Source organism: Gobius niger (genome assembly GCF_951799975.1).
Source record: "Gobius niger genome assembly, chromosome: 12".
In the NCBI taxonomy this organism is placed as follows: domain Eukaryota; kingdom Metazoa; phylum Chordata; class Actinopteri; order Gobiiformes; family Gobiidae; genus Gobius; species Gobius niger.
Window position 1 is genome coordinate 24,813,774 of NC_136863.1, and position 17,328 is coordinate 24,831,101.

General features: G+C 39.6%; 2 protein-coding genes across 2 annotated transcripts; both read left to right on the forward strand.

Moving 5' to 3' along the window:
* Positions 1–393: 393 nt before the first annotated feature.
* On the forward strand, positions 394–10,611 carry slc7a10b (solute carrier family 7 member 10b). The gene is made up of 11 exons (XM_079567379.1): positions 394–733; positions 3,238–3,442; positions 4,074–4,225; positions 7,133–7,258; positions 7,339–7,492; positions 7,841–7,964; positions 8,419–8,522; positions 8,596–8,692; positions 8,867–9,016; positions 9,083–9,260; positions 9,646–10,611. Exons 1-11 carry the CDS (start codon positions 541–543, stop codon positions 9,768–9,770), a joined length of 1,608 nt encoding a protein of 535 aa, XP_079423505.1. The 5' UTR covers positions 394–540; the 3' UTR covers positions 9,771–10,611.
* Positions 10,612–10,825: 214 nt separating this feature from the next.
* dus2 (dihydrouridine synthase 2) lies at positions 10,826–15,813 on the forward strand. Its single transcript, XM_079568093.1, has 16 exons — positions 10,826–10,912; positions 11,451–11,581; positions 11,669–11,714; positions 12,023–12,114; positions 12,192–12,235; positions 12,311–12,371; positions 12,442–12,489; positions 12,810–12,875; positions 12,969–13,039; positions 13,138–13,224; positions 13,604–13,772; positions 14,260–14,381; positions 14,742–14,882; positions 15,048–15,135; positions 15,225–15,298; positions 15,519–15,813. The coding sequence occupies exons 2-16, from the start codon at positions 11,465–11,467 to the stop codon at positions 15,781–15,783; spliced, it is 1,491 nt and encodes a 496-aa protein (XP_079424219.1). The 5' UTR covers positions 10,826–10,912; positions 11,451–11,464; the 3' UTR covers positions 15,784–15,813.
* Positions 15,814–17,328: the final 1,515 nt, after the last annotated feature.

The following is a 17,328-nucleotide window of genomic DNA, read 5'->3' on the forward strand; positions in this document are numbered from 1 at the left end:
CACTCCAACCAACAAAGTAACGAGTACGTTTCGAGGATAGGGGGTTCAGCTCACAGTAAAGACGTAGTAACAATAAAAAAAACACCAATAATGAGAATGTTATTGTGTTTCGGCCTATTGAGTGAGATGTTATTCTATGTGACTTTAATTGTAACTTTTTCTGATCTATCCAATACAATACTTATCTGAGAGAATGAAGAGGTTGTTAATTGTTTTATGCCTCTTTTATACTCTCTCTCTCATGTTCTCTCAAGTCTCTCTGGTCTCTCTGGTCTCTGGTCTTCCACAGTCCCTCCTCCTGCACACGGACGCCCCCACCCCCATCACTCTCTCTCTCTCTCCCCATGAGTCCATGTGGCAGTCGGGGGTATTTAACATTCTGCCCTGGACAGTGGCAGGTTGTTGCGCAAGCGCGGCCCTTTCACTGTGCATGAATACGGAGTGAGAGGAGAGGACAGCAGCAGCAGCAGCAGCAACTCACGGGGACCACTGGGACTCTGCTGCGCTGGGATAACGGGGAGGTTGACACTTGCCGACTGGATGGACCGAACAGGATCCGGGAGGAAGGCGGACAGGATGGATGGACACAATGGCATCAACAACATCAGCTCCCGGCCACATCATCGAGCATCATCCGCATCCGAGGGCAAGAAGAGGAAGACCAAGAAAGTCCCGGATAAAGTGACTCTGAAGAAGGAGATCGGGCTACTGAGTGCATGCACCATCATCATAGGTGAGGCAGAAACAACTTGGCCAAAACTTTGATTGGAAAACTTTTCATTACCGCTAGTTTGCCTATTATTTTATACCTTCATATATTACCAGCATCTGCATTACTACAAAACACCTATTACTAAACAATATAAAAGGCCTACATATTATTTCTACAAAACAACATACTTATTTTGCATCTGTCATTGTCTAATATTAAAATCAATATTGGGAAATGAATAATCAAACCTTCTATTCAACCCTTTACATGCACTATATGCTTATTCTGTGCTGATGGGCCTTGGTCTACGTGGCTAAAGCATGTGGAAGTTAATGTGGTGGTCAAGCAGAAGGGGATTGTGTGCAAGAGCAGAGCAAACACTGGGGACTTTTAAATGTACCTAAGCACCGTAAAAATGAGCAAGTGTCCAGGTCGCAGAGAAGGGAAGGCCTGCTGGGAGTCAGCACCTTCAACACTACTCCGGGCAGTTATAGGTCAAAGGTTTGTATGTGTATTAATTAAAATATACAACTATTAACATTTACCCCCCCCCCCGTGCGTGCTGTAGTCGGGCCGCGCCCCCTCAGTCCACTGTGCCCCCCATAGCTATAGCGAAACATTTATTTCAAGCAATTTGAGTGTTTTATGTTCCTGTAGCCCTTTCTAAACTAAACTATAGTCTGTAAGTCAGTCACTTTATAGGTAAGGAAAACTTATTTGCATAGCGCTTGCTAGTCCCCAAAGTGCTTCACACAAGGTAAGGTCATTTTTTTGTTCACTCAGTATTGGATCACCAACCACCCACTCACCCACCATTCACACAGGTTACCTGGTATTTCCTCAAGGTCTCTCAAGGTCCTCATGGTCGATATATGATACGTCGATATTAACCTGGCCTGTCCCTGCTTAGCATCCGAGATTTACAACAAGGCAGTTGCACGTCATTTTATGAAGATCTCAACGCTCAGTCATTGCTCTGCAATTTCTCATCCGAGTTTAATTAATTGATTGAGTTGTAAATTAAATCACTTTTTAAAGCCTTTGTATGCAGGAAAACAGCAGACTCCCAGTGGAAATGTACATTTTACTCGCTTAAAGAAAAAAGAAAAACCTAGAGTTACACATCAAGGACAAAAAGCAACGTTTGTAGCCAGACTGAACTCAATGATGGAATCAGCAGGGCTTGCACAACCTTTTTGGCTCAAGGGTGAGTGCAATGCATAGGTTCTTGAGTCCCCTATGTCCCTAAACAGTGTTTCCCTTGATCTTTGGAGCGTATGGACACATCTCACTTATTTTTCTCACTTTATTAAACACATGTGGTATGTAAATGACGTTAATAAAATAGACCTTGACCCCTGACCTCGTTTCACTTTCCAAAACGGCACATTTAAGATGCAGACTTGTCCTAAAGTGAGCTTTGCCAAAGATCATTACTCTAATGAGGATTTCCTACGTTCTGTTCTCCTCCATGCCAAATACATTTTAGTGCATTGATGGCAAAATGTAGCTGTGGTAACTTGTGGGTGCCTTTACTCAGTAGGGGTATTTATAAATGTCCTGTGTGGTGAATGCCGGAGCACCTTCTGCATGCAGAGAGATCACTGGCTGTGCTCTGCTCTCTGGCTGCGCTTCAGAAGTCACGAGATTAAACCGTGCACTGCTTTTTAGGGACTTTTTTTTTTCCAAGCCCCTTTCGGATGCTTCGTGCAAGAAAAAAAAAAGAAAAAAAAAAGGTGAGTCGGTCACTTCCCACCTCAGCGGCCCAAAGTGGATAATTTATGTGGCAGTTATGTAACATGTGTCTGTGCCACTTGGCTGCCTTCTGCCGCGTTACTGGTAGCGCTGTTGTCTGAATGCATGAGATGGACTGGTACTTTAACAGCACACTGAGCTCCGGGTGAGTGATGGCCTTTACCTCCTACTCTTGTAATAGAGGCCTTTCTTTATTAATGCCCCCAGTATAAACTCGCGGGGGGGAGTGGTGGCTGGGGGCGTCCGAGGGGCCCAATGTGTCACCAGTGCTTTTTAAGAAGGGCAGCGGAGTTAAAAGATGCTGTGAGTGATGCAAATGATGTGGGAACTCCTATAAACAAGTCACATGTAAAAAAGCACATGTTGGCTGCTTCTGATCTCAATGTCAACATAAGAACCAACGACATGAGATGCCTATTTTACTTTGCGTAAATTAAGGTACTAAGTTGAATAATAAATCTAAATATGGTCTAATGCTTTTTATGTTTCAAATCGTAGGTAAGAAATTGACATAGAAAAATATCTTAGGACAAACTGAAATAATAAAGCCTGAAGTCTGCCCCAGCAACAACTAAAAACTTTAAACTGAATCTATCCTGGACAATGCATCGTGTTTATGTCTAGGCTACTCCTTTCCACTGCAATTGGGCACGGATACATGAGAGCTCTCCATTCCCATTGCCTCTTATTCACTACCCTCAATGTAAACTTGCCATTGCCGTTAAAAGTCTCAAAGGCGGTGTTTACGGCTGTTTTTGTATTTCTCTCAGGGAACATCATTGGCTCTGGGATCTTCATCTCTCCCAAAGGCGTCCTGGAGCACTCGGGCTCAGTGGGGATGGCGCTGATCGTGTGGGTGCTGGGAGGGTGCATCGCTGCCCTGGGCTCTCTGTGTTATGCTGAGCTGGGGGTCTCAATACCCAAATCTGGAGGAGACTACTCCTATGTCACAGAGATATTTGGAGGGCTCATGGGGTGAGTTTTGTCAATGTGAAAAAATGTTTTGTTTGTTTTTGAGTCACAATCAGCTGCCTGTGACACACATTAGGATGCAGACAGGTACAGTAACACACAGAGACAATAAAACGGAATGTTCTCGATTTGGTCTCCATGTGCCCTGATTTGTCTGGTTTTGACTATGACACAAGCATTTGCAGTCACGCCTCTAATGAGCAGCAATTTTTGTGTTAATTCCACAGCTGTTTCACAGACTGAGCCAAACCTATTTTATTGTTATGTTATTCTGCTGGTTTATTATTCAATTCTACTTAGATTTTTTTCAGGTGGTAATCAGGGTCGTCTCCAATTATTGACTTTAATTTCTGTTAGTTTTAATGTCATTGAAGGTGCTTTTCTAGTTTAGATGTGGTTTACACTTACACATAGTTTAGACTTAATTTAGTTCAATTGAGGTTTATTTTAGCCCCTTTTGAGAACCAGTTTGGTCCTCAATGTATATCTTGATTTAGGCATGGTAGTACTTGTAAGGACACATACTGTATCTTTTGAGTGCCACTGACCTAGAATTGATCAAAAACTTGTCCAAAAAGCGATTTGGTATATGGTAGAAAATACTTCAAGCAACCTTCTTTTTGTCATCCTGTAGATTCCTTTTACTGTGGAGTGCTGTTTTGATCATGTACCCGACCACTCTGGCCGTTATCGCTCTCACCTTCTCCAGCTACGTCCTGCAGCCGGTGTTCCCCAACTGTGTTCCTCCCTACATGGCCACACGGATGCTGTCTGCCACCTGTCTCTGTAGGTATTTCATACTAAAGCAACTCCCCACAGTTTTAATCTATATAGTTGTCCTATTATGCTTTGCCAATTATAGCGGTTGTGTGAAGCCATAATGACAAATCATAATCACAAAAGAAAGTATCAAAATGACCCTGATCAAAAGTTTACATACCCTGGTGATCTTGGCCTGATAATATGCACACAAGTGAACACAAAGGGGTTTATATGGCTACTAAAGGTAAGCAAACACCTGTGACCTGTGTTTGTAATTATTGTGTGTGTATAAAAGGTCAGTGAGTTTTTGGGCCCCTGACAGACCCTTGCATCCAGACATTTCTGGTGTCTGATAGTTGAACTGTTTAAAATGGGAAAGGGTTATGAAAAAGACATTCAAGGGACTCAATCAGCAGTGTTCAAACTCTAAGTGAAAAATGCAGGATTCTGTTGAGACAAACCATGGTCAGGTTGACTGACCAAAAAAATTCAGCAACAACTAGAAGGAAAATTGTGGATGCAAAGAAAAACCAAGACATAAGAGTCCTGAAATACAGAACTCTCTAAAAAAGGTTATGTAGCTGTTTCAAGATGCACAATAAGGAGGCACTTGATGAAAAATGGGCTGCATGGCCAAGTCACCAGAAGAATGCCATTACTTCACAAATGCCACAAAGTATCCACTTACAATATGCCAAACAGCACAGAGACAAGTCTCAACATTTCTGAAACAATGTCATTTGGAGTGATGAAACCAAAATGGGACTTTTTGGCCATAAGCATAAACGTGTGATGAACGGTGCACCATTCCTACAGTGAAACAGGGAGGTGGATCACTGATGTTTTGGGGATGTGTGAGCTACGGGGAACTTGGTCAAAATGTATTTCAGGATGAATGCATCATGTTACTAAAGAATACAGGAGGAAAAGTGTAACTCATCAGCCTGGAAGCTGCATATGGGACGCACTTGGACGTTCCACCCAACATCATGACAATGATTCAAAGCACAAGGCCATGTCGACCTCTTATTGGCTACAGCACAATCAAGTGAAGGTTCTGGAGTGGCCATCTCAGTCTCCTGACCTCAATATCATGGGGAGACAGTGGCGCAGATGGTAGAGCGGGTTGTCTCATGATCGGAAGGTTAGGTGTTTGAATCAGAAGGTTTTGATCAAGGTCATTTTGGTTAACTCAGTCGTTTGACCATAAATGGCTTCACATCACCACTAACTATGAGTGAAAAAATACTCTTTGTTTTATCATTCATATTCTCTGAAAATCTAAAAATTCTGTCGGGGTATGTACACTTTTGAGAACAACTGTATATTGCTGAGTAGGCTTTCACTTCTCGTCAGTCCATAGGGATAATACATTTCCACAAACCCTCATTTTATAATGGTCAATCACAACCATTACCGTTTGAGAGGAAGTGGTCACATGTTGAATTTCTGTTACGCAACTCTAGTCTGAAGGCTCTTTAAAACCTTGTGTAGCCATAGTAAAAAATTCATGGCATCCCCAGTGAACAGAGCAGAGCCGGGTTAGGAGACGGTTAAGAAGAAAAACAAGAGCGGTTGCTGAATACCTCCACAACCGCCTCAGGCTCCTCTCAAGTGCTTGTTTATAGAAACTAATGAGTTGTTTAGTCAGTACCAAACTTGGTTGAATTCGATTTTCATTTCTATTCAATTAAAGGAATTCTATTGTAAAGGGGAAATAGATGCACTACACCACAAACTAAAGATATGCATGATTCATTGATGAACTAAATTGAATCTGTCCTTGTAAATCCCATAGTTACTGGGATAGATGCCAACCAACTGTAATCCCCAACAGAAATCCGTGAAAGAAGGCAAAGTGGATGAGTGGCTATCTCCCTCGCCTTCCCTCTAACTGAGTTAGGCTTATCTGTGTGTGGAGTTTGCATGTTCTCACCATTCTCATATTTGGTGTCCCTCATCAACACCAACCAAACATTTGGCTCAGCATCACTTTACAAGATCTGGAAATGGATTCATGGGCTCAGTGTTCCTTACATGTTCCAAAGATGTAAAATAAATTTGTAGAAAACATTTTCATATCATAACTACAATAATACATTAAAAATGTGTTCCTGAAAAGCATCAGTCCTGGTTGGAGTGACGTACTGTGACAGTGGGAGCAGATTGTAATGAGAGCTGCTCTTAGTGTTCAGCCACAGCCTAATTGCTTTGCCGTCTCTCCTGAGAGTACCTGTACTCGCGCCCATTAATCCATCAGCTTCATTCATGGCGAGAGTTACTGTCTCCACAGGGAAACCCTGAGACTCTTGTGCCATAATTCACTCTGTGTTTTTTGGAGAAAACGTGAGTTGTGCCCGGCCCCCTGTAACAAATGGGTCCGTTGTCACGTTTTGTGTCGCCTTTGCAGCGGAAGTGGTTTGTTTTGTGGCTTTTGTGATGGAGAGTGAGGCCACCGAGAGAGAACGGGCGAAAGCGGGTGACATTGACAGACGAGCTAAAACATTCACACAAGGCCTTGTTCACCTTCTTGTTCATTAAGGTTATACATTTTTAGCTTAAGAGGCAAATGTCTGCTGGTCCATTTATTGAGTCTAATTTATTATGTCCAAGAGCAAACCTAGCAGGATGAATGACTCTAGTCATCATAGACTTAATGTGGCTTTGACTAGGTTTACATTTTCTTGAGTAATACAAACATGTGTGTAATGTACACTAATGTTTGAAATAGTACCGTTCCTTTACATGTTTCATGATTTGAGTATTTTTCTGTTAAAGTGCATCATAAAAAGTATGTTCTATCAACATTTATTCATAACAAGAAATTAGAAATTAAAGCTTTGATGTTTGGATTGTTGATAAGGCGTGTGAAGAATATAGTGAATTGCATTGTGTTGCTTAGAGATAAGTTAATACACTGTCTCTGCTCAGTGCTGCTGACGTGGGTCAACTGTTGGAGCGTCCGAATGGCCACCAGGATCCAGGACATCTTCACAGTGGGAAAACTCATGGCTCTAGGTCTTATTATTGTTGTCGGCCTCGTGCAGATCTGCCATGGTCAGTGATGTTTTGACTTTACTGTAATAACTTAATAGATGTTGTAGTGTGTAAAATGCTTGAGTGACTTCATCTTCCAGGGCACTATGAGACCCTGACTCCACAGGTGGCTTTTACCTTTGACAAGTCTCTGTCGGTGGGACAGATGGCTCTGGCGTTTCTTCAAGCCTCATTTGCCTTCAGCGGCTGGAACTTCCTCAACTACGTCACAGAGGAAGTCGTAGAGCCCAGACGGTAAATACTGTCTGTTTTTTATTATTATTTTGCTGCTTCGTTTTGCTCTGTTTGCATTTGCTCCAATTTCTTTTTATTTATCCACTTGAATGGTTTTGGAAAGCCAACATGGACAACAGACAGTGCTGGGAGCTTAGTGACAGAGATAAATGCTCAGAGAGTTTGCTACATAATCTCTACTCGCTCTTTCCTATTATCATTAAATGAGTAACATTTTACAGGACTATAGTGTGCTGTTCCTTCTTCATTCTAAATATAATTCAAAAAGGCTATTTTTTTGTTTATCATCTATCATGCATGCCGTGTAAATTATTATTCTGTCATTGCGTGTGTGCATGTTGCAATCAGGAATCTGCCTCGTGCCATCTACATCTCCATCCCATTGGTGACCTTTGTGTACACGCTCACCAACATCGCCTACTTCTCCTCCATGACCCCTGAAGAGCTGCTCTCCTCCAACGCTGTGGCCGTAGTGAGTAACACAATAGATATAAAACCAGCCTGGAATTTAATGCCATCATTTCAGATAAAGGGGACACTAAAATGTTCTTGAAAGAAATGTTCAAACTGAAAATTCACTACTATCTTCACTTCAAATCTGTTGGACCTTATCATAAAACCATAAACAAGTTACAGGCAAATTCTCCCATAGAATTCTGATCTGTTCTCCGTCACAGTATATGGGCTCTTCATACGTTTGTGACATCACCTAAACTCAGCCTATTCACCACCAAATCAGGCCTGCTTCATAAAATGCCGATTACACTGTAAGCTATTCGAGGTAAACTACATCTAATATCAACACCAATATGTAACTTTATAAAAACTAGAGATAAGCTACACAGCACAAGTTTTATTGCTTCTGTCAAATCGTCTTCTTGATTGAAATGCACTGAAACCAAAGTATCTGTCTTTTGTACCTTCAGACTTTTGGAGAGAAACTGCTGGGGACGTTTTCTGTCATCATGCCAATTTCTGTGGCTCTTTCAACGTTTGGAGGAATAAACGGTTACCTGTTCACATCATCCAGGTTAGAACTTTATTCAGCTTTTATTGTCCTTTTTATTTCCTAAGAACTTATATAACCATATTCCTATTTTCAGGCTATGTTTTTCCGGTGCCAGAGAGGGACATTTGCCAAGTCTGCTTGCAATGATCCACTATAAGAAATGCACACCCATTCCAGCCCTGCTAGTCTGCGTAGGTATTTCCATAAATCTATATAGGAGGAATAATGTTTTTCTGGAGTTGATTTCAATATAAACCTATTAATTTATGAAAAATCCCTGTGCAGAGCATACTATCAACAAGGTAGATACAGTATGTCATCATGTAGGAATATAAGCTGGATAAGTGTTTTGTAATACCTTGCAGTGTGTTGCTACTCTGGTGATTCTCTGCATCGGCGAAACACACAACCTGATCAACTACGTCTCCTTCATCAACTACCTGTCTTATGGCGTCACCATCGCAGGCCTGCTATACTACCGCTGGAAGAAGCCCTACCTCTACAGACCCATTCAGGTGTTTACGAAGATCAATGCCAGAAGAAAATACCTGCATTGACCTTTTGTGTGGCGGTGTGTGCAGGTGTCAGTGCTGGTGCCCATCTGTTACCTGCTGTTCTGGGCGCTGCTGCTGGGCTTCAGTCTGTACTCTGAGCCCGTCGTGTGCGGAGTGGGTCTCGTCATCATGCTCACAGGTGTTCCCGTCTACTTTCTAGGAGTCCACTGGAAGGAAAAGCCCAAATGTATCCTTGACTTTGTGGGTGAGTTTTAGTTGTTCGGTTGGTATTGAAAATATTTTTGGTTATGTAATTTCCTACTACAAGGTGGAGCAGATTTAACCTGTATGGTTTATGTGCTATGTGATTTTGGCTACTATTATCTTATCTTCATATTTTTCTGCATGTTTTGAATAATGCAAAGATTGCAATTATATTCAGAATCAGTGCCCTGGTCATTATTGTATTGCACAAGCAACACTGTTGAACGTGCAGCACACAGTGGAACAAACAGCAAAAAACAAACAAACACAGTGGCCGCTAAAAATTAATATAGACCACTCTTTAAAAAAAATGTTATGCATATGAACTACTTATTCTATAAACATTTCAAACATTGTCTGACATTTTATTTTATTTTATTCTGCAGAGAAAGCCACACATCTGGGCCAGAGGTTGTGTTTCGTGGTGTTTCCTCAAATGGAGCCAATCGAGACTCCTCCTGCGGACAGAAGAAGGTCTTCGGCACGAAGCAGCTTCTCGTTCCACTTATAAAGACACACAACATCAGCAGGAGCTCTGTCCTGTCAGAGCCTCTGCGCTCAGACTTTTACTCTGAAGAGGATATGCCTTTTTTCAGCACAGGTTACTTGAACTGCAGCTTCCCTCTCAACACTGTGAAAAGACGACAGATTATATATTTTTCTGTGGACTAATGCATGGCGATATCATGGTTTACTGTGCCTTTGGGCATTTTATGTACTTTCTGAACCAGGTCTATACCGAAGTCCCAAACCAGTGTTGGACACACAGAATGTAAATGTGTACATTAAAGAAAATGATTGTTTCGATTACAGTAGACTGTTGTATGAAATACACAATAGTAGTGCAAACATTAGAAAATTTGTGTACAGGAAATACAAGAATTCTTTTTAAAATTGCACAATTTATTTTTTCAGAATGTAGGTCTTCAATGAAGAAAGTATTGTACAAAATGTTTATGTGTAATACAGATTAATTTACTACACTATACAATAATATATTCAGTGCCTTGTGAATTATAGCTTGATGTTTACCTCTGTCATCTGATAATTTGTGTTTTTAGTTGTTGTGTTTTTCACTCTGAAAGCAGCCTCATGTCTTAAAACAAACCTGTGTGCCATTCACATCTGCTGCTGCCGTTTTCACTCCAGTCATTCTATGAGAAGTGATTGGAGTGAAATATTGTTATTTTTTGTTAAAATATTTCTGTGAACTCTCTTTTGTTGAAAATGATTTTAAATGAGAAATCTATTTCATTAAGTATTTTTTGTTAACTTCAACTACTCAGTGACTATAATTAGAAAACATAGAAAATCCTATGGAAGAACACACATTGCTGTCCTTTGCACATCACTTTTTTGTATTACTAATAACTTTGGCAGCACATTAAAGAATGGAATGTGAATGCGTTTATTGATATACTGTAACAATAAAACAGGATTTGGTTGAAATAGTAGATGTATAATTAAGTCAGAAAATGCAGTAAAATGTTCTTGTAATTGTTGACATTTTCTGACATATTTATCAACATGTATTTCTAAGATAAGGATTTAGTAACATTTCCATAGCGGAAGTTTAAAGTACGCATGCGTGAAAGTGCCCCACATGAGACCGCACACGTTTTTATGGATGTCAGTGATAACAGTTGGATGTGGGTAAGTTTCTTCGTTTAAAGTTAGGCAATAGTGGACATTACAGTTAGTAAAAGAAATGTAAACGCTGCGTTATTATAATTGATGCAACCGAGGAATTAGCTTATATGGACGACACAACAGTTAGCATACAGCTACCAGGTTGTTTACCACGCTTTGACCATTGACAAATGTAGCTTTCTCCTCTTTTCATATTCATCATTTAACCTTTTAATGCAACTCTTTTCTGTGAAGGACATGGCTTGTTTTGATTTATGACAATTTATCCGTGACAGTGTAAAGACATGTAGCTGCTGACATGATGCATGAAATGAGTTTAACACAGAACTGCGTGATCTCTCGTGGGTGGATTGTCATAAGATCATATTCCACCACTTTATAGTGAAGCTAGAATCTATTGAAAGCATTCATATGAATTACATTTACAATTAAAATCATTCTAGCTTCATGTTTTATTGCAAGTTTTACAAGATGATGATACCTGTGTCTATATGATTTTTTTTTGGTACTCTATAAACAAATCAGTGATTGCTTTATTCAGCAAGACTCACCACCATGTCTGGGAGGCTGAGCTTCAGTAACATCACAGCCCTGGCCCCAATGGTCCGTGTGGGGACACTGCCCATGAGACTGCTGGCGCTGGACTATGGAGCAGATGTGGTCTATTGTGAGGTGAGGACTGAGGATGAACAGTGCGTAAAAAGGTGTGTGCGAATTGATTTCCTCCATAATTCTATACAACGTGTCTTTCTCTTTCAGGAGCTGATTGACATTAAAATGGCCCAGTGTCAACGGGTGGTCAATGGTATAACTTTTTATTGGCTACTTATGCCACTCATTTATTTCTTGCCCCGCCCCCCGTCAATAATGTGTCTTCATTTAGCTATGCATCTAACTTTATAACAAGTTCATGTCTTCTTTTTCCTCTGCCTGACAGGCATCTCAAAACCTCAGTCTTCTTCCCATGTTCCTTCCTCTGTCTAAACCATCTGGCCTCTGAATTCACGTCTAAAATGCCACTTGCTTTTACATTTTGGCAGTTCTGCTTTACAGTTCTCTCAGACAATATACTGTTTTGACTGCAAAATAACATTTCTTTTAAATGCCTTGCAGAGGTGCTGGACACGGTGGATTTTACTGCTCCAGACGACAGAGTGATGTTCAGGACGTGTGAGAGGGAAAAGGAAAGAGTCGTCTTCCAAATGGTAAGATACATGCACATAATGAACATAGTTGATCACTTTTAGCTTTTTACTCTTCCTACTTTTTTTTCTTTTCCAAGGGAACTGCAGACCCAGACAGAGCACTGACAGTTGCCAAACTTGTGTGCGTTTCACATTATCTGCAATTTTATCACCTTCTATTTTTGTCTTTTATTATCTATACTTTGTCTAATTGCAGTGCACAAGATGTAGCAGCTATTGATGTAAATATGGGTTGTCCCAAAGAATACTCCACTAAGGTGAGTAGATGTCCTAGGCTGATTTCATCGGCCTGTTGCTTTGTGTCATGACCTGTTGTTTTTGCTCTAGGGCGGGATGGGAGCTGCTCTTCTTTCAGATCCTGATAAAATTGAAGCAGTAAGTCTACCAGTTTGTTCACAAATTTAGAGCTCTATAAAACAGATTCAGGACTTCAAATAACAAATAAGTATGAATTGCTAATACTTGCATTTCAGAACATGTTTGTCTGAACTACCGGGTTTCTTAAATTCCAGTCTATTTAATTTTCTGGATCAATCTTTTGAAATAAAAACAGATTTTTCTGAATTGTCCTTCTTTTTCAACCTGTATTTGTTCAACATATTGTGAGCCTCAGATGCCTGTAGTAGTTGTTGTAGTATTAACAAGACTTTTGACATACACAATATTTATTTAATCTATCATATGTCTCTTTGTAGATCCTTAGAAAACTGGTTGGAGGAGTAAACAAACCAGTCACATGCAAAATAAGAATCCTACCCTCGGTTTGTATCTGTTTCTACTGCGTCTATAATTTTTTGCAGCATTTGATTAATTTTCAATCTTTTATTTGACTTGCCTGGCCTCTTGTCTTGCAGCTTGACGACACAATCAGTCTAGTTAAACGTATTGAGAAGACTGGCGTAGCTGCTATTGCTGTACATGGAAGGTGAAATGACAATTTAAATATAGGTTTTTATGACCAAATACTGAAAATCTGGAGAGATTTCAGACATGCCTCGTTTTGTCTTTCATTCTTACTTTCAGATTCAAAGAGGAGCGTCCCAGACATCCAGTCCACTGTGATTACATTCAAGCTGTAGCTAATGCAGTTTCCATCCCTGTCATTGCCAAGTAAGTGTTGTGGTTTCATCAGTGGCTTTCAAACTATTGAAATATAACATAGGCTAAAACTACAATAGTTGCGGAATTTAGATTACTAAAGACAGGCCAGTAATCAATAGAGAATCAAATTGATTTCCCGTTTATCCACCGTGTGTGGTCATACGGCAATATGTTTTGGTTTGCTACTTATCCCTCTCGCCAGACTTTGCACACTGTCTTAACTGAATTCATGTCTCGGTACTGATGGTGAAGAAATAAAACTTCTCCTGCATAAGACTAATTTTTAGTTTTGTTATTCTGTAGTAATAGTGATAGTGTGGATTTTTCACCTTATTGTGCATATTGGGTCAATCTCAAAGTACTTATCAAACTTTTCTCCCTCCCTCAGTGGTGGCTCCTTGGACCCGGTGAAGACATTTGCAAATATCGAGGAGTTTAGAAAAGCGTCTGGGGCGTCTTCTGTGATGCTGGCCCGAGCCGCGATGTGGAACCCTTCAGTGTTCCGCTCCAAAGGCCTGTTGCCGCTGGAGACTGTCATGGAGGAGTACCTAAAATATGTGCGTATAGAGATGCACATGGGGGCTAAAATGTATAGTGATAGTTATATTGTGTTGTGGTATGTGGAGTGCCAAATCAACATGGTGGTTTGTAGAAACAAATTCTCCTCATGGGACAATAAAGACCTATGTGTCTGTGACCTCTACTACCTTAACTACCTTAACTTTTGCTCTGCATTATGTAAATTTTAATCAAATCGTGATTAAATTAGGTCAATAACAATTATCGGCATCATGCTTTTTACAATCCCGTGGCAGTAGCACTGTTTGGACACTGAGTTTGGATTTTAGAGGGATAAATTACTGCACTGTAAAATTATTTATTTGTAGATGAACCATAGTAGTAGAAGCCAAACAGTAAAATTTGGCACTAAAACAATAGAATTAGTTTAACATGCTAAGCTGGTTGCCTTATCAATTTATTTATGTAATCCGGATTTCTTTTTTTAAATATATATATACAACTGTTGTGTTTTTTTTTGTTCAGGCAATCAGATATGATAACCACGCCTTCAACACTAAGTACTGTCTGTGTCAGATGCTCCGAGACAAAGTGGAGACCCCTCAGGGAAAACTGGTTCAAGCTGCTCAAACCAATGCTGAATTCAGGTGCGTTCAATGATCCTGGGATTTGGGAGAAAGTTGTATCTATGGGTTTGTTTGGCCAAAATTGCACTTAAAACAAACACCATCCGCTGTGACTTCTTAAAGCCACACTGCATCACAGGAACAGTTGAACATCCTCCCAATGATCATCTAGACACAGCCAATAACATTCTGCTGCAAATTATCAAAATATAGCATTTAAAAAAAGACTAAAACCCAAAAAATAAATTTTAATTTTAATTTTTTTTAATAGGTATAGCACACTCCACAATTTAAAGCCAAGGTCATGCCTGTCTCTAGAAGGGTTTTTGAATTGCAGTATTGTGCTGTATGAGTTGATTGGGGATTTGTTCTGAATTGCAGTGTTGCCTATGGACTTCAGGAGTACTTCCAGCAAGTGCAGGAGGAGCTTCAGGTCAAACGGGACGCTCTTCAGAGTAACAGCCTCCAGGACCGGCTCATAATGGATGGAGATGTGCTCACCATGGCTGTCAAGTTTGAGAGGTGTGGGATGTAGTTCCAAATCAAATGTATTTATGAAGACAATTTTGAACAACCAGATGCGTCTCTGTACAGAGCGATAGTGCATCTTTAGTTTGGGAAAAATTAGCAAAAGGCTTCTTGAATGTGTGTTTGATGCTTGAAACAACATCTGTATTGTATGTTTAGGAGAGAGTATCCGCCTCAGATCACACCAAAGATGTTCCTCCTGGAGTGGACCCGCAAAGAGAAACTGGAGCAACCCACATATGAGATGGTAAACCTACACTTCTGTGTTTTTATCTACTTGAGGTTAACTGCATTTACTTAAAATGTTTGTAATAAAGAAGATAATTTTATGACCAGGTGCAGCGGACTCAGGACAGAGCGTTCCAGTCGACGGTGACCGTTGCAGAGAAGAAATACAGATCCTCTCTATGGTCAGTGTCTGTCAGTAGCATAAGATAAGGGACGATTTATATATCTCAATGTTCTCTCAATGCACTGAACACATTGCTAATGAAATAAAGTGAGACAAATTGTTCATCAAAGAAATTTTACTTTTCTTTCCTCAATCACCAAAAAGTGCCCAATATGGTACATCTTGGCATCATTATAGACCTATACAAAGTTAAATGCATACTGTTTTGTTTTTTTTAGGGAAAAATCAAAGAAGTTTGCTGAACAAGCTGCTGCCATAGTGTGCCTGAGAGTGTTGGGGATACCGGAGGGTCGTATTGGCGAAGAGGACTCTGGTTTGGTTTGTAAAAGGAAGAGGGAGATGAAAGTGATGAATGGTTCAGATGAAGAAAGTAACAAAAAGCGCCATCTAGTGGACGAACAGGAAGAAACGGACACTACAAAGACCGAATTGGTCACAAATGGGGACTGTCACAAGGAAAACTCCGAGCTGGCCAAGAGCTAGGAGGTGGGATTGAAGGACGTTTCAATATAATTTTCTTTCTTAGATTATTGTTTCAAATTGATGTACAACTACAATGACAAAATTATAAAATTAAGATGATGAAAGATAAGATTGGAAACCTATATGAAATATGTTTCACCAATAGCATCAAGGACAAGTGAAAATTTAATCTGCATTACAGCAACGGGTGGGTGGATTCATCTTTTTAGTGCTTTATTTATTATTGTACAAAATGTGCAATGAAATTGTGTTCAGGTGTTGGGTTTGTCCTGAGCCACATTCAACAAATCAAATTTCATATATTTTTTTAATTGAACTTATTGGTGCATTGGGTAATGAACTGGCAAAGTTGTGTGATACAAAAGAAGAACATTGAAATATTTACCACAAATTTCTAAACATGGATGGAGAAGTTTTTTGTTGTCGTTTTTATTTTAAATTAAAATATTGCTGATTGTCTCTTCTGTTTGTGAAAGGCTTTCACATGTTTAATGACTTTTCTTAAACTGTATATGTGAACAGGAAGCAGTATGTCTCAATAACTTAAGACTGGTTTGTTTGTGTTAATTATGATGCTATGGTCGCTCATGGTCCCAGCTTTGACCTTTATGAATCTTAAGTGAGATATATTCCAGAAATTGTATTGAAGGCTATGGGAAAGTTAATTATATAATGCCATTATTATAATTAAAATAGATGATTTTCTGAATTTTATATTTATTTTCTGGAAGGCAATGACGTCAAGATTTATTTTAGAATCTACACACACGCCGCATTCCATTAAAAATATATACTCTGATATTACTGGGGTGTGTGTCTTAAGTCACTTTTTGTTGGCAACTCTCCAATAATTGTAACAGCTATTCACTTAATAAGTACACTCTCAAAGCTCATCAGAAGTCGTGATCATCAGAATATTGTGACTTATGTTTGGAATAGTTTTTTTTCCTTCATTCTGAATCTAAAAAAAGCTGTTAACAGTCGCACCTTGGCTTTTGTGAACTCTGCTCAAAAAAAGTCCTGAACTGAACCTGATATCAAATAACACCCAGCGCTGTGACGTCAGCACTTTGCGTAATGGCATGTTCACTTACTCTCGGAAAATATAATTTATAACTGAAGATAGAGTTTATGAATTAAATTTGGATTTAATAATAACAGTTGTGTCGGTGTAAAGATCACATGTGAACAATTGTTCTGCTTCGCTTTACCATTAACTTTTTCAATTATTGTTCCATTATGAATAATGCAGATGTCAATAAAGCTCATAAATGAATTAGTGAGCAACTATTTTTAATCTGCAGATTACAGACCATTCCTGAATCCATATTTCCTCTGACTACTTAGCTACTGGTAAATAACATGCTCCCAGGAATCCTTCACAATTTTTATGGAGTATATAAAGACATTTAAGTCATTGTTATTCATATTTGTATTATTTTATTTCATATTTTATTATTTATTATTAAAAACGATTTTAAGTGACTGTGTATTACAAGCTGTCACTTAACAGTAATCGTTCAGCAACAGCCCCAAAGTTGGCCT

What these genes read in the sequence shown, in the direction of transcription:
- slc7a10b (XM_079567379.1), top strand. Translation starts at nt 541, where the DNA reads ATGGACCGAACAGGATCCGGGAGGAAGGCGGACAGGATGGATGGACAC. An exon ending in GCTGTCTGCCACCTGTCTCT is followed by an intron (nt 4,226 to 7,132) that starts GTAGGTATTTCA and finishes GTCTCTGCTCAG; the next exon opens with TGCTGCTGACGTGGGTCAAC. An exon ending in CCTCCAACGCTGTGGCCGTA is followed by an intron (nt 7,965 to 8,418) that starts GTGAGTAACACA and finishes TTGTACCTTCAG; the next exon opens with ACTTTTGGAGAGAAACTGCT.
- dus2 (XM_079568093.1), top strand. Translation starts at nt 11,465, where the DNA reads ATGTCTGGGAGGCTGAGCTTCAGTAACATCACAGCCCTGGCCCCAATG. An exon ending in AAAGAGTCGTCTTCCAAATG is followed by an intron (nt 12,115 to 12,191) that starts GTAAGATACATG and finishes TTCTTTTCCAAG; the next exon opens with GGAACTGCAGACCCAGACAG. An exon ending in AAATAAGAATCCTACCCTCG is followed by an intron (nt 12,876 to 12,968) that starts GTTTGTATCTGT and finishes CTTGTCTTGCAG; the next exon opens with CTTGACGACACAATCAGTCT.